This window comes from Physeter macrocephalus, unplaced genomic scaffold, assembly GCF_002837175.3.
Source record: "Physeter macrocephalus isolate SW-GA unplaced genomic scaffold, ASM283717v5 random_676, whole genome shotgun sequence".
Lineage (NCBI taxonomy): Eukaryota > Metazoa > Chordata > Mammalia > Artiodactyla > Physeteridae > Physeter > Physeter macrocephalus.
This window is the reverse complement of record NW_021145884.1, coordinates 4,782-17,917: the sequence shown is the minus strand read 5'-3', so window position 1 is coordinate 17,917 and position 13,136 is coordinate 4,782. Positions and strand designations below refer to the sequence as shown.

Sequence of the window (13,136 nt, the reverse complement as noted above, 5' to 3'; positions counted from 1 at the left end):
TGCCCCTGAAACAGAGGCCAGCCACCTGGTCTGCCCTCCTGCCCTCCCAAAGGTACTGATTTTGGAGGACACGGAAGGTGGGAGCTCATGCCCACCACTCTGCTCCCCTAAGGCCCACACCAGCAAGGGGCAGGCCCACGAGTTCACCACGAGCCACGGTCTACAGCATCTTCCCTGGGCCAGACACCCCACAGACGCTAGGGAGATGGCAAGGAACGAGCCATTATGGCCCCTGCCCAGTGGAAGGGATGGACGGTGGGTCCTGTGGAAGCTGCTGCCCAGTGGAGGAGATGGACGGTGGGTCCATAAGTGAATAAATCGTGATTTCCGAGAGCAGTAAAAGCCACGGACAGGATGAGACAGGGTAACGGGACAGAGAGTGACTGGTGGGTCCGGGGCGGGGTGGGGCAGGACAGCAGGTGTGTGTGTCCTGTTTCAGCCAGGATGGTCAGGAAAGGCCTCTCTGAGGAGAGGTGACATCTGAGCACATAGGACTTGGATGAAAGAGGGGAGACTTTTGCTAGGGGAAGTGCAAGGGGCTGTGGAATTTAGCAAATGCAACAAATGACTGCTGAATCCCTACTCTGCATCAAGGGACCAGAACAGACGAAGGACCTGCCCAAGGCACGGTGGCAACCCAGAAGAGGTACTCCCAGGCCTGGAGATCCAGGAAGGCTACCAGGAGGAAGCAGCAACCCTTCTGAGGCCTGAAGGATGTCAGGTCAAGCACAGTGGGGCAGCAGGAGGCGTGGACGCACCGAGATGGTTCCAGTGGAAGAACAGTATCTGCAAAGGCCAGAGGAGAGGGAGAGCTCGGGATTCTCAAGTAAAGGCAAAGAGCTGTTTCTGAAGCAGAGAGTTCATGTGGAAGAGAGGGAAAGGATGAGCTTGGGGCCCAAATGGGCCTTGGAGGCCAGTTAAACACTCCAACATTTTCCTGAAGGCAGTTTGCATAGGATTGCCAGGTTTAGCAAATAAAAATACAGGTTGTCCTGTTAACTCTGAATTTCAGATAAACAAATAATTTTTTTTAAGTAGTTATGTATTCAGTATTTTATTTATTTATTTATTTTTGGCTGTGTTGGGTCTTCGTTTCTGTGTGTGGGCTTTCTCTAATTGTGGCAAGCGGGGGCCACTCTTCATCGCGGTGCGCGGGCCTCTCACTGTCGCGGCCTCTCTCGTTGCAGAGCACAGGCTCCAGACGCGCAGGCTCAGTAGTTGTGGCTCACAGGCCTAGTTGCTCCGTGGCACGTGGGATCTTCCCAGACCAGGGCTCGAACCCGTGTCCCCTGCATTGGCAGGCAGATTCTCAACCACTGTGCCACCAGGGAAGCCCACAACAAATAATTTTTAAGTATAATTATGTGCATGCAGTATTTGGAACATTCTTATACTAAAAAACCATTGTTTATCTGAAATTCAGTTTTAATGGGGCCTCCTGTATTTTCTCTGGCAACCCTGAGTTTGGGCCCACAGAGGCATTTTAAGCAGGGGATGACGTGGTCAGATTTACATTTTGTGAAGCTCCCGGGATTTGTGGGGAAACACGCTGGAGGGAGACCAGGAAGGGGGTGGGGAGGATGAGGCTCTTGCCTTGTCCAGGCCAGAGAAGCAGAGGTCAGGGAACAGAGCATCTCATCATGTCACCTGCCTCCCCCACTGAGAGGGTGGCCTTGGGTAAATCCCTCAGTGGATGCAGTCTCAGGCCGGTGACTGCAGACCAGGTCAGACCCTGGCTCTGCAGCATGAGCCTTTGGGCTGGTCTGCTCCCTCCTGGGCCCTCAGCATCCTCCTCTGTCAAATGAGGGGTTCAATCAGAAGAGATGGTCCAGAAGGGCCCTTCTGTTCCTGCCATCTTGGGCTCTCTGTCCATCCTCCGTCTGAGGTCTCCCTGGGGTGGTGGCCCACCATGGTGCCAAGTCCAAACCTCACTCCTTCTTCCCCTTCCAACGTCACTTCAGCAGATGAATGCATGAAACACCCACACACCTGGTTTGGGAAAAGGCACTCCAGAATCTGCTGAGGTCCTACTGTGTGATGAGCTGGGTCCTTTACATCATTCGTTTATGTTAATTCTCACAAAAGCCTCTCAGGGAGGGTATCATTATGCCCATTGCACAGATCAGAAAACTGAGAGCTCAGTGGTGCAGCTGCTGCCCAGGTCACACAGCTGCACAGTGCAAACCTGGGGTGGAGTCCAGGTCTGGCCGGCGCCAGGGCTCTGTCCTCCACTGTCTCCAGGAAACGTCCCCGGGAGTCCCTAATCCCCCACATAGTTATCACCAGGGCTCAGTCAGCAGTCTCCTTGTCCCACGGCAGGCACGTGCTGCCCTGGCTCTTTCTGAGTTAAGCCAGGGGCTAAAACGCATTGGTGTAATGCTCATCTGCTGGGGGCTTTCCGGTTTAGAAAGCCCTTTCCCATCTGTGCCCTCCTCACGACCCTTTGGGGACTCTGCAGGCCCTTCAGCCCTGCTAGCCTGCAGCTCTGCCGCAGTGGAGTCTGCATTAAATATTAACGGGGCAGCTCCTGGCACCGCTGTGACGTCAATTACCGGGCTGCTTGATGAGGGCTGTGGCTGCCTTTCCAAAGTGAAGCAGTGCCCGGAATTCAGCTGGCTCAAATGGCATCCCAGGGGGCCGGCTGTCGGACTCGGAGAAGATGCTGCTAATGTAAGGCGTGGCAGGAGTCCAGGAGTTTTCCTTCCATCTCCCCTGCTCCCTCGGGGCCTGGCTGGCATCCCGATGCTGGCACGATGCCTTCAGTCATTCAGCAAATATTTATTGAGCACCTGATGTATGCCGAGCACAGTTCTAGGCTCTGGGGATACAGTCATGAGCGTGATAAGGTCCCTGCATCATGGGGTTCCCCGTCTGGTGGAGGAGAGGGAGAAACAGTCTCAACGCAGAGGAGCAGACCCAGCACTGTGCGCCAGAGCAGGTGCCCGACCCAGCTTGTGGCCAAGGGATCCTTCCAGAGGAAACTACGACTATGCTGAACCCAAAGGAGCCCGAGTTAGGTCTGGAAAGAGGAGGGGTGAGTGTTTCAGGAAGAGGGAACAGGATCGGAGCTCAGACCCTGGTTCTACCCCTTCCCAGCCATTTATCTGCAAGCTGGGTTTCTGCTGTACAGGGGTGTTATGAGGACCAAACGAAGCCACGGTGAGTGACGGCACAGGGCTTGATTCAGGACAAGAGCTCAGCGGTAGCTGTTATGAAAATAGCTCTGTGCCTTCACAGAATTCCTCACCGTGCCATGGAGGCTTACTCTGATTTGGCAAGATGAGAAACTGAGGCTCAGAGGGGTGACATCACAAAGCCCTGGGTAATATTGTGGATCAGACCCCAGGCTGGACACACGATCCCAGGCTCTGACGCGGGTTTTTTGACATTCTCTGGCCATAGGCAACCCAAGCAGTGGCCTCAGCTCAGCGAGACACAGAATACCACAAGAGATCTCAGTGTGAATTCCTCGGCCTTCAACACTCCCCATCTCGGCCTTCTTTGAGGTAAGGCTGCAGCTATCCAAGGACAAGCCCAGGCCTTGGCTTTGGGGTGGAGCCTGGGCATAGACCTTGTTCTGCTGCTAATCTACTGTGTGACTGTGAGTGAATTTTCTTCCTTCTCTGAGCCTCAGTTCCCCATAGTTAACACTAAAACCAGCTGTCATTGCCTGGGTCTCTGATCCTCCCAAAGAGCTGTGGCACAGGAATTATTTTTAATTCCATATTAAAGATGAGGAACCAGGCCACATACAAGTGGGGGCTGGATTTGAAGCCAGGCCCATCTGCTGGCAGAGCTGACTAACGGCCCATCATGCAGTGCTGTCTCTCAGAGAAAGAAAGCCAGCCTGAGTTGTCTCCAAGATCCTTAGTATGAGTCTGTGACTCTGTGAGTTCCATGCTGCCCCCAGGCCTTCAGGGCCCAGTGGTTTCACAGGGAGGGCATTTCAGCTTGGGCTGATCCTTCAACTGTCCCACATAAAGGAGGTAACAGGGGACTTCCCTGGTGGCGCAGTGGTTAAGAATCCGCCTGCCAATGCAGGGCACATGGGTTTGAGCCCTGGTCCCGGAAGATCCCACGTGCCGCAGAGCAACCAAGCCCGTGTGCCAGAACTACTGAGCCTGCGCTCTCAAGCCACAACTACTGAACCCACGTGCCACAACTACCGAAGCCTGCACGCCTAGAGCCCGTGCTCCGTAACAAAGACAAGCCACTGCAATGAGAAGCCCGCACACCGCAACGAAGAGTAGCCCCCACTCGCTGCAGCTAGAGAAAGCCCGTGCACAGCAAGTATCACCTCATACCAGTCAGAATGGCCATCATCAAAAAATCTACAAACAGTAAATGGTGGAGAGGGTGTGGAGAAAAGGGGACCCTCATGCACTGTTGGTGGGAATGTAAATTGATGCAGCCACTATGGAGAACAGTATGGAGGTTCCTTAAAAAACTAAAATTAGAACTACCATATGACCCAGCAATCCCACTTCTGGGCATATACCTGGAGAAAACCTTAATTCAAAAAGACACATGCTGGACTTCCCTGGTGGCACAGTGGTTAAGAATCTGCCTGCCAATGCAGGGCACATGGGTTTGAGCCCTGGTCCCGGAAGATCCCACGTGCCGCAGAGCAACCAAGCCCGTGTGCCAGAACTACTGAGCCTGCGCTCTCAAGCCACAACTACTGAACCCACGTGCCACAACTACCGAAGCCTGCACGCCTAGAGCCCGTGCTCCGTAACAAAGACAAGCCACTGCAATGAGAAGCCCGCACACCGCAACGAAGAGTAGCCCCCACTCGCTGCAGCTAGAGAAAGCCCGTGCACAGCAACGAAGACCCAACGCAGCCAAAAATGAATGAATGAATGAATAAATACATAAATAAATAAAATAAAGGTGGTAACAGCACTGTCACAGGCTTCTGGCAGGCAGCACCCACTCTCTCCCTCATCCACAACCTCATTCCTCCTGGCATTAGCCCCGGGGGTGGGAGGTTCAATGTGAGCGACAGGCCCACTTTACGGATGAGGAAACTGAAGCTCAGAGAGGTGCAGCGACTTGCCCAGGCTATCCCAGCTACTGCAGAAGAGCTGGGATTTGAGGCCGCGTCTGGCAACTCCAGATCTTATACTCCAAGTAACTGCAAGGTGGCCAAATTCAACCGGGAGACTTCCTCCTCCTCCTTCTCTCAGCCCCCTCCTAGCCCCTGCAATCTTGCCTCCCTCCCCCTGGCTCTCTCCCCGGTCTTATGGTCTTATCTTCCACGAGGCTGCCAGTCAGTTATCTGTGAGCCAATTTAAAGCGTTTCCCTCCTGGAAGGCCCTGGCCACTCACAAAGAGGGCTCTTGTGGTGGCATTTCTGCAATAGGCACAAGGTGTGATCAGATTCGATTCAGCACTCATGAAGAGGGGCACCCCAGGGCCTCAGATGATGAATGAAACGTAGGCCCTGTCCTCCAGTGTTTACATTTTACGAGGGAAATGCCAACTTCCTTATGAAGTGGGAAGCAGGTGGTATAAGTGACAAAGAGTGACTCTGCCCCTATTAGCTCCAAGACCTTGGGTAAGAGAGCTTCCTTTTCCCCTCTGCTTAAATGGGTGCAAGAGGAATTCCCCACCTCACAATTGTCATGAGGATTAAACGAGATCATGGATTAGATGAAATTGTATAGCACAGGGCTTGATGCCTAGTAGCTGGCCAGGAAACACCAATCCTACCAAAAGAAGTCCATGCAGGTGGTGGATTCCAGAGTCACAGTGGGAGTGAGCAGAAGGAGAGAGTGCTTCTTGGTGGAGACCTGGGAAAGCTCCTTAGAGGAGGTGAGATTTCAGCTGGGTATTAAAGACTTAGAGGAAGAGGTAGAAGAATGGAAAAGTTGGTAGAAACTTGTGGGCAGGCTCTGTGAGCCTGGTGGCCCTAGGATGTCCAGGAAGTAGGTGTTGAGCTTGGAAAGGTGGGCCAGGGCCAGGTCATGAAGGGCCAAGTGGAGGAACTTGTATCTTTTAAGGGGAAAAGGGTGTCCCTCCTACCTATGACCCCAGCAGCAGCTCAGGGCTATCTGCAGAGACCAGCCCCCTGGAGTCAGCCTTCTCCTCTGGCTTTGGTGCTGCCAGATCCCTTTGTCTCCTGAGTCAGGGCCAGCCCACCACTGTTGTCTGGAAGAAGACAGAAGGCTGTAGCAATCTGCTTGCCTCCTACTAACATACTGGGGAGGAAAAGCTGTTTTGTAGCATAGTTGCCTGGCAGGGAACCTTGGTGGAAACTCAGCAAACCTCACCCTCACTTCCAAGGTTATGGTTTAAGCAGCAGTTGATGACAGCAGTTGATGTGTGCAGCTCAAAGACTGAAAGAACGTTTTCAAGTGCTCAGAAGGTCAGGGGCAGGCATGGAAAGAATGGTGATGGTGGTGGAGTGGGTCTGGATCGGGTTCCTGCCCCCCGCTCTCTGCGCTGCAGTTGGGCAAGATACTTAACCTCTCTGGGCCTCAGCTTCCACATCTGTAAAGTTGGAACGATAATACCGACCTTTCCTTGACCAAGTGGGAGTGTGCTGGCCACCCGCTGCCCCTGGCCTGCTGTGGAGTATGTCCTGCTACTTTCCTCCACTCCTTGTATGGATGTGGTCCAGACACTGGGCCTGCGAGGCATCCCTGCTTCACCCTCTTGAGCTGCCATGTCATTTGCTAAACTTCCAGTGGTGACATACCCTAGACCTTCAGAGCTGGAAAAAAGACAGAACTCTGCCATCCAAGCCAGTGTAGCCTCCCATTTCACAGACAGGAAATCCAAGGCTCAGAGACGAGAAGTCACTGCACTCCAGGCTCTGACCTCCAGCTTTCCCTGGACCACCACAGCCCCTCCCACCTGGGCCGACCTAGTGAGAACCACACAGAAGCTTGAGGCAATTATCCAGATGGTTCCAGCCAAAGGATCTAGAAAATTCTGGCTAAGAAACACAAGTTCCTTGACCATCTGCAGAACTGAAGCAAAAGTCTTTTTCGCCCTCATTTTAACTGCGATTCCATAGGCAATAGCTTCACTTTCTCCCCCCGAGCTGAGCTCCTTTGAACAAGCTTGTGTGTGTGTGTGTGTGGCGGGTGGGGGGGGGGGGGCGGGTGCTGAGAACGGGGCTCTGAGCTCTGCCAGCTCACAGATTGCAGCTACCAGGACATTTTCACACTCCTTAATGCCAAAAGCTGCCATGGAAGACAATCTGCTCCCAAAGCGGGCTTTCAAAGAGTGGCGGGAGGCTCTGGCTGATCCTGAAATCTGTGCACTCAGGCTGATCTTAGACACAGGGGGTGGAAGTTGGTATCAGTGAAAGGACACTGGGGCCCAGGCAGTTGGCAGAGAGTGGCCGTGAGTGGGAGGCTGCGGGTGACCGCCTTGACCACTGAGTAAGCACCTGACTGTTCTAGGTCTCCTTTTCCATATGATGGGGTTAACAGCCTCTTTCCCAGAGTTGTGAGGATTTGGGGAGCTGGTACAGGGGGGTCAAGTGTTTACCCCCAACCCAGTCAGACAGCCAGCAATTAACAGCAAGAGCTGCTGCTCCCGCTCCTGGTGGTGGTGACATCATCACTGGCTTGGGATCAGCCGGGTCACCCAGGCATCAGGAGGCCTGCATTTGGTGCGGGGGCGGGGAAGAAAATCCTATCTGGGTAACAAGAATCTGTGGGTGGGTGGCCCCTCCGTCTCAAGCCGGTAACCATGCTGACACTGTGAACGCCATCTCTCCAGAACAATACCAGGGCTTCTTTGTAACACGTTCCTTGGTGTCCAGACTTCGCAGGGAGCTCAGAGTGTCCCAGGACACCCAAGGAAAAAAGCAGGACGTGCCTTTTCTGGGTCACCTATTCACGGGGCTCTGGCAGAGGGTTCTGGCAACGCTTTGGAAATCCAGTCCTGCGTGAGAAGCAGTCATTACCACTGGCTCAGGGTGGGGTGCAGCAAGGAATTTTCTACAGTTGTGATGGCTGGTGCAGGCAGGGTGTGAATGTGCTCTTGCCGAACCCTAAACCTAAGAAACAGGATGGTCAGTCCCATTTAAAAGAGGCTTCCTGGGGGTGGGTGGTGGTGGTGTGATGAATTGGGCGATTGGGACTGACATGTATACACTGATGTGTATAAAATTGATGACTAATAAGAACCTGCTAGGGGCTTCCCTGGTGGCACAGTGGTTAAGAATTCGCCTGCCAATGCAGGGGACACGGGTTCGAGCCCTGGTCAGGGAAGATCCCACATGCTGCGGAGCAACTAAGCCCGTGTGCCACAACTGCTGAAACCTGCGCGCCTAGAGCCCCTGCTCCACAACAAGAGAAGCCACCACAATGAGAAGCCTGCGCACCGCAACAAAGAGTAGCCCCCGCTCGCCGCAACTAGAGAAAGCCCGCGCACAGCAACAAAGACCCAACACAGCCAAAAATAAATAAAATTAAAAAGAACCTGCTGTATAAAAAAAAAATTAAATAAAATTAAAAAATAAAAGGGGCTTCCCCAAGGGTACTCAGCTAGTAACTGGTAGAGCAGGATTCAGACCTGAGTTCAGATCCTCTTCCCCATCACATCACACACATGTCCTTGGATAGCTGGGGGGAGAGCGTTGCTCTGTTCCCTGAGTGAGACCCTGCCAGGTTAAGATGCAGCGGACTTGGCCCCTGCTCTGGGTACCTGCTCAGAGCTCTGGGGGCCACACAGTGTGTCTGCCCTTGATCATCAGCCCCCTTCCCCTGGTTCAGAGGCCCTCTTGGAAATTGTTCAAAAGCTACATTGCTTGATAGGACTTAGAGCCCTGGGAGTAAGTGATAGAGCCCTGGGAGTAGGTGACCTATCCAAGGTGGTCAACCTGGCTTTATTTATAAGACTTTGGGGAGTGGGCAGCTCTCTCCCGAGGGTGAAGGAGATGGACGCTGATAAGTGTATAAGCTACAAGAGGGAGACTTGTGTGTGCTTTTTATAATCTGAATGACCCCCAAAGGGGAGTCACACCTTGACCCCTTGTCAGCTCACACCTCACGACATGGTGGGGCCATCAGGCCTAGGAGTCTGACAGAACTGAGCTTGAATCCTGGCTCTGCTGATTACCAGCTGTGTGATTTTATTCAAGACATGGAACATCTTTAAGCCAGTTTCCTCATCTGTAAGATGGGAATGGAAATTCTACCTACCTTACAGGGGTATCTTGAGGGAAAAAATATGCCCATCTCTGCAAAGCACCTGGCCCATCTCTGCAAAGTGCTGGCAACGTGGTAGATGTCCCCGTCCGTTCAAGAGTGGGTGTGGATAAGCTCACCCAGGATAGGGCAGAGGGCCTGGGCAGAGCTCTGAGGAACTCCCAAATTTCCAGGTAGGCTGAGAAGACAAGCTCACACAGGAGACAGAAGAGGAGTGGCTGGAGCAGCAGAGGGGAGCCAGGAGAGTGCAAGGTCATGAAAGCTAAGAGGAGAGCCTGTCAGGGAGGGGTGAGCAGTTGTGCCAAGTGCAGCCAAGAGGGCCAGTTATGTGAGGACTGTGCAGTGACCTCGGATTGGTGGCCACAGCAAGGGCCACCTAGATGGAGGAGTTGGGGTAGAGCCAGAGTACACTGGGCTGAGGTGGGGGTGGTGGGTGGGTGGTGAGGAGGTGGAGACAGTGAAGTTTGGTGAGAAGAAAAGCAAAGCTTTATAGGTGAACCAAAGTTGTCCCTCATTTGACATTTATGAATGTCAAAATCAGTTATTTAGAATGCTCCAGTCTATCTGATTTTTACTGTTTTGAAATCAATCTCAGTCGAACATGATCAGAAGTTAGAAGGGCTCTAATTCCTCTAAGGGCTGGAAGGAACTGTGGAGGTCCCCCCAGTGCTGGCCCTCCTCCCACCTCTCACGGGAACCCGTCCTCATCAGGCCCACGGTGGATAATAAGTTATTATCTACCACACTCTTTAACGATATTCACTAGGGGAAAGATCAGCCTGGTTTGTTAACCTCGATTCCATCTGTAGTTAGCAAAGGTGAATCCTCAAAGCATGGAGAAGCCTGGGGTGGGGGTTTCCTCCCAAACGCTGTGTCATGGGTACTGAGGTCCTCACTGTAGCATCACAGCAGGTAGAAGGTGGCCCAGGAGGCAGGAGACCTAGTATGGAGGTCCCAGCTCTGCTGGCTGTGCAAACTGGGGTCAGCCTCTCCTCCCCATGATACCTCACTCTCCCCTTATGCAGGATAAGGGGTTGGACAGTGGTGAGTCTAAGGGTCCTGCCAGCTCTGACATTCTGGGATTTCTTCTATTCTACAGTGCTTTAAACAGTCCTTCAAGTCCAGTTCTCCAGATGGTGAAACTGAGGTCCAGAAAAGGCCCACTCTCCAGTCCCTCCCTCTCCCTTCTAATGCATCTAACTTTGTGGAGCAAGATTCTGGGCCTGAAATATGGCTTCCATGCCTCTGGTGGTTCCTGATTACCTAAGGATAAAGCCTTAAATCTTCAGCCTGGCACTGAAAACATTCCATGATCTTGTTCTACCCCACCTCATGTCCCACTCCCAGGCCTCTCTCCTCCCCATTTTGTTTCTATCCTCACTACAAGCCCTCACCCCTGCTGGACCCCCCTCCCTAATACCTTTTCCCTGACTCTCACCTCCTTCAAGGTCCAGCTTACCTACTCTTTGGTTTTTAGACCTCCGCTTCTCAGAGGCAGGGGTTGTATCTTACTTATTCTGTGGCTACTCCTTCCCCCAGTGCTGAGCATGCAGTAGGTGCTCAATAAAATGCTCAGAGAGCATAAGGCCCCTTCGCCTGCACTCTCCTTGGCATGTTGTACTAAGTCTGGCCATGCTTTAGCGATTGGGATTTTCCTCCTTTGTCCGGGACCCAGACCAGCGCCTGGCACCAAGGGTCCTCAGCATGGAACGCCAGGACTGGGCTCAGTGACCAGCTGGTCCACTCTCCTCTTTGCCACAGGAGGAAACTGCCACCACTTACAGGCTGTGTAACCTTCAGCAAGTCACTAGTCTGGCTTTGACAGATGGGGAGGCCAGCAGGGCCCACCAGGGGTGGAGGGTTGTGAGCATTAAACAGGATCATACCTGGAAAGGCCTAGCACCGGGCCAGCTCCTAGCAAGTGTGTGGTGATTCTTACCCGTCCCAGCGGGGCCACTCAGTCTCTCCTCCCGTGGAGGGCACAGTCTGCACAAGGCCACTTCCCAGGACGGGGACGCAGTTAGTGAATGTGCGTGGGGCTGTCCCCAAAGGCCGGACCTGATCCTGCCCGGCCAGTGCTGACCGAAGCTCAGGGTGTGGCCCCCAGAAACCCATCGGCCAGGCTGGGCGGGGGCGGGTCCGCCCGTCCGTCCCTCGGGCATGCGGCCTCCTGGCTTCCCCAAGCACTAGGTTTATTTGCTTTTCGGGCCCTTCTCAAGCCAGACCTCTAACCTGGACTCAGAGACGCCTTTCCGGGTGGGGTCGTGACAGTGCTTTCACTGCACGGCTGCCATCACCGAGGCCCCCACCCACGCTCCGCCGTCCCAAGCGCAGCCCTACCCTCTCCCACCTCCACCTCTGCGGCGGTAAAATGCAGCACTCGCTAGGCGCCTGCGCGGCTCTGGGGCGGGGCGGTGGCCTCAGCTATTTATAGAAGGTGACGTCACCTTGAAATAGACCGTTAAGGCTGGCCCGCCCTTCCCCCGCCCCACTTGCGCAGCTCCGCGCCGCCCGGCCCGGCCGCTCCCACTGCGCAGGCGTCCTCTCGTCCTCCCATCCCCCCGCGCGGCCGCCTGTCCTCCCTAGGCGGCGTCGGCGCGAGCCACAGCGCGCAGGGCGAGCCAGCGAGAGGGCGAGCGGCGCTACCTGCTGCTTGCAGCCTCGGCCGGCCGGCGAGCCAGTGCGCGTGCGCGGCGGCGGCCTCCCCTGCGACCGGAGAAGACGAGCGGTCGAGCTAGCTGAGCGGGGCGCGAGGCGAGGCAGGGCTCAGCGACATGGGGGACCGCGAGCAGCTCCTTCAGCGGGCGCGGCTGGCCGAGCAGGCGGAGCGCTACGACGACATGGCCTCCGCCATGAAGGCGGTGAGCGCGCCGGGAGCCCGGGCGGCCGGCCGGGGGCCCGGCGCAGGGGAGGGGTGGGCGGCCGGGCGGCGGCCCCCTCCGGGCCAGGGGCAACCCCGCCGCCCAGCTGGGCGCGGCCGCCCGCTCTCAGCCTGCTCTTCCCGCGCCCGCCGCGCGCCCCGCCATTTCCTGCGGCCGGGCCGGGGGGGGTGTCCAGGGAGGGGGCGCGGCGGGGACCCCACGGGTGGGCTGGGGTCGCGGCATCCCAGCTCGGAGCCGCGGGTGGGGGAGGCTGCTCGAGGGAGGGTGAGGGAGCCGCATTCCTCCTCCGGGACCGTTCTGCCAGGCTGGGTCACCCCTTCTCGCCTTCCTCCACTCACCCCAACCTGTAATAAAGAATCACCTAGTGAGTGGCGCACTGTCTCTCCTGGTTTCCGCTGCCACGACCTGAACTCGGTGTAATGTCGATCAGCTTTTGCTCTGCTCGCCGGCATCGTTCTGGTTCCATTCTCCCGCGCCCGGGGTCCGCTTTGTGTGCGGAGACCCCCCATCCTGAAGTCCGACGAGGACGCGGGCGGGAGCGCGGCGGGCGTGGGGCCCCCTCCCAGTTTGGATGTTGCGCCCATCTGCCCGGAGACTAAGACGGGTCTTGACGCCTAGGGGAGCCGAGCCCTTGTGCCTTTGCCTTCCCGAGACCCCCGGAGACTCGTCTGCAGCTCCATTTCCGGGGAAGGAGTCGCGGCCGGCCACACCCTGGCCAATGCGGTGGGTTATAGACACCACCTGCGTGTCTGAGACCTAGAGTTCTGGTGACCCTCCCACTGTCCCTGTCTCCTCACAGTAGTTCACGTTTTCTCTTAATGAACATTACTTATCTCTGCGTCAAGGTCACAGAGGGGTAGAGCCACAGCTGTGACCGCCAACGTGCCATGTTCACCCAGTTCACAATCTCCTGAGACGTGGGAGGATCCGCCGGGGCCCCACCCTAGACCTACAGACTCAGAAACTCGCGGGGGTGGGACTCAGATCTGCACTTGAACCAGCCCTCGTGGCAAGTGCTATTGGGTTTAAGCTCAAGAATTACTGCCCTGGGTTATATAGCTCATTTGCCCTTCTTAGGGCCTTG

The 13,136-nt window shown here is 55.4% G+C and overlaps 1 protein-coding gene across 1 annotated transcript; it reads right to left on the bottom strand.

The window, feature by feature from the left end:
* Window positions 1-2,534: 2,534 nt before the first annotated feature.
* On the bottom strand, window positions 2,535-3,027 carry YWHAH-AS1 (YWHAH antisense RNA 1; the record flags this gene model as incomplete). Its single annotated transcript, XM_028485892.2, is given in 3 exon segments — window positions 2,535-2,730; window positions 2,732-2,871; window positions 2,913-3,027. Coding segments are annotated over 3 exon segments (441 nt in total), but the record flags the coding sequence as incomplete, so codon positions are not given.
* Between the last annotated feature and the right edge of the window lie 10,109 nt (window positions 3,028-13,136).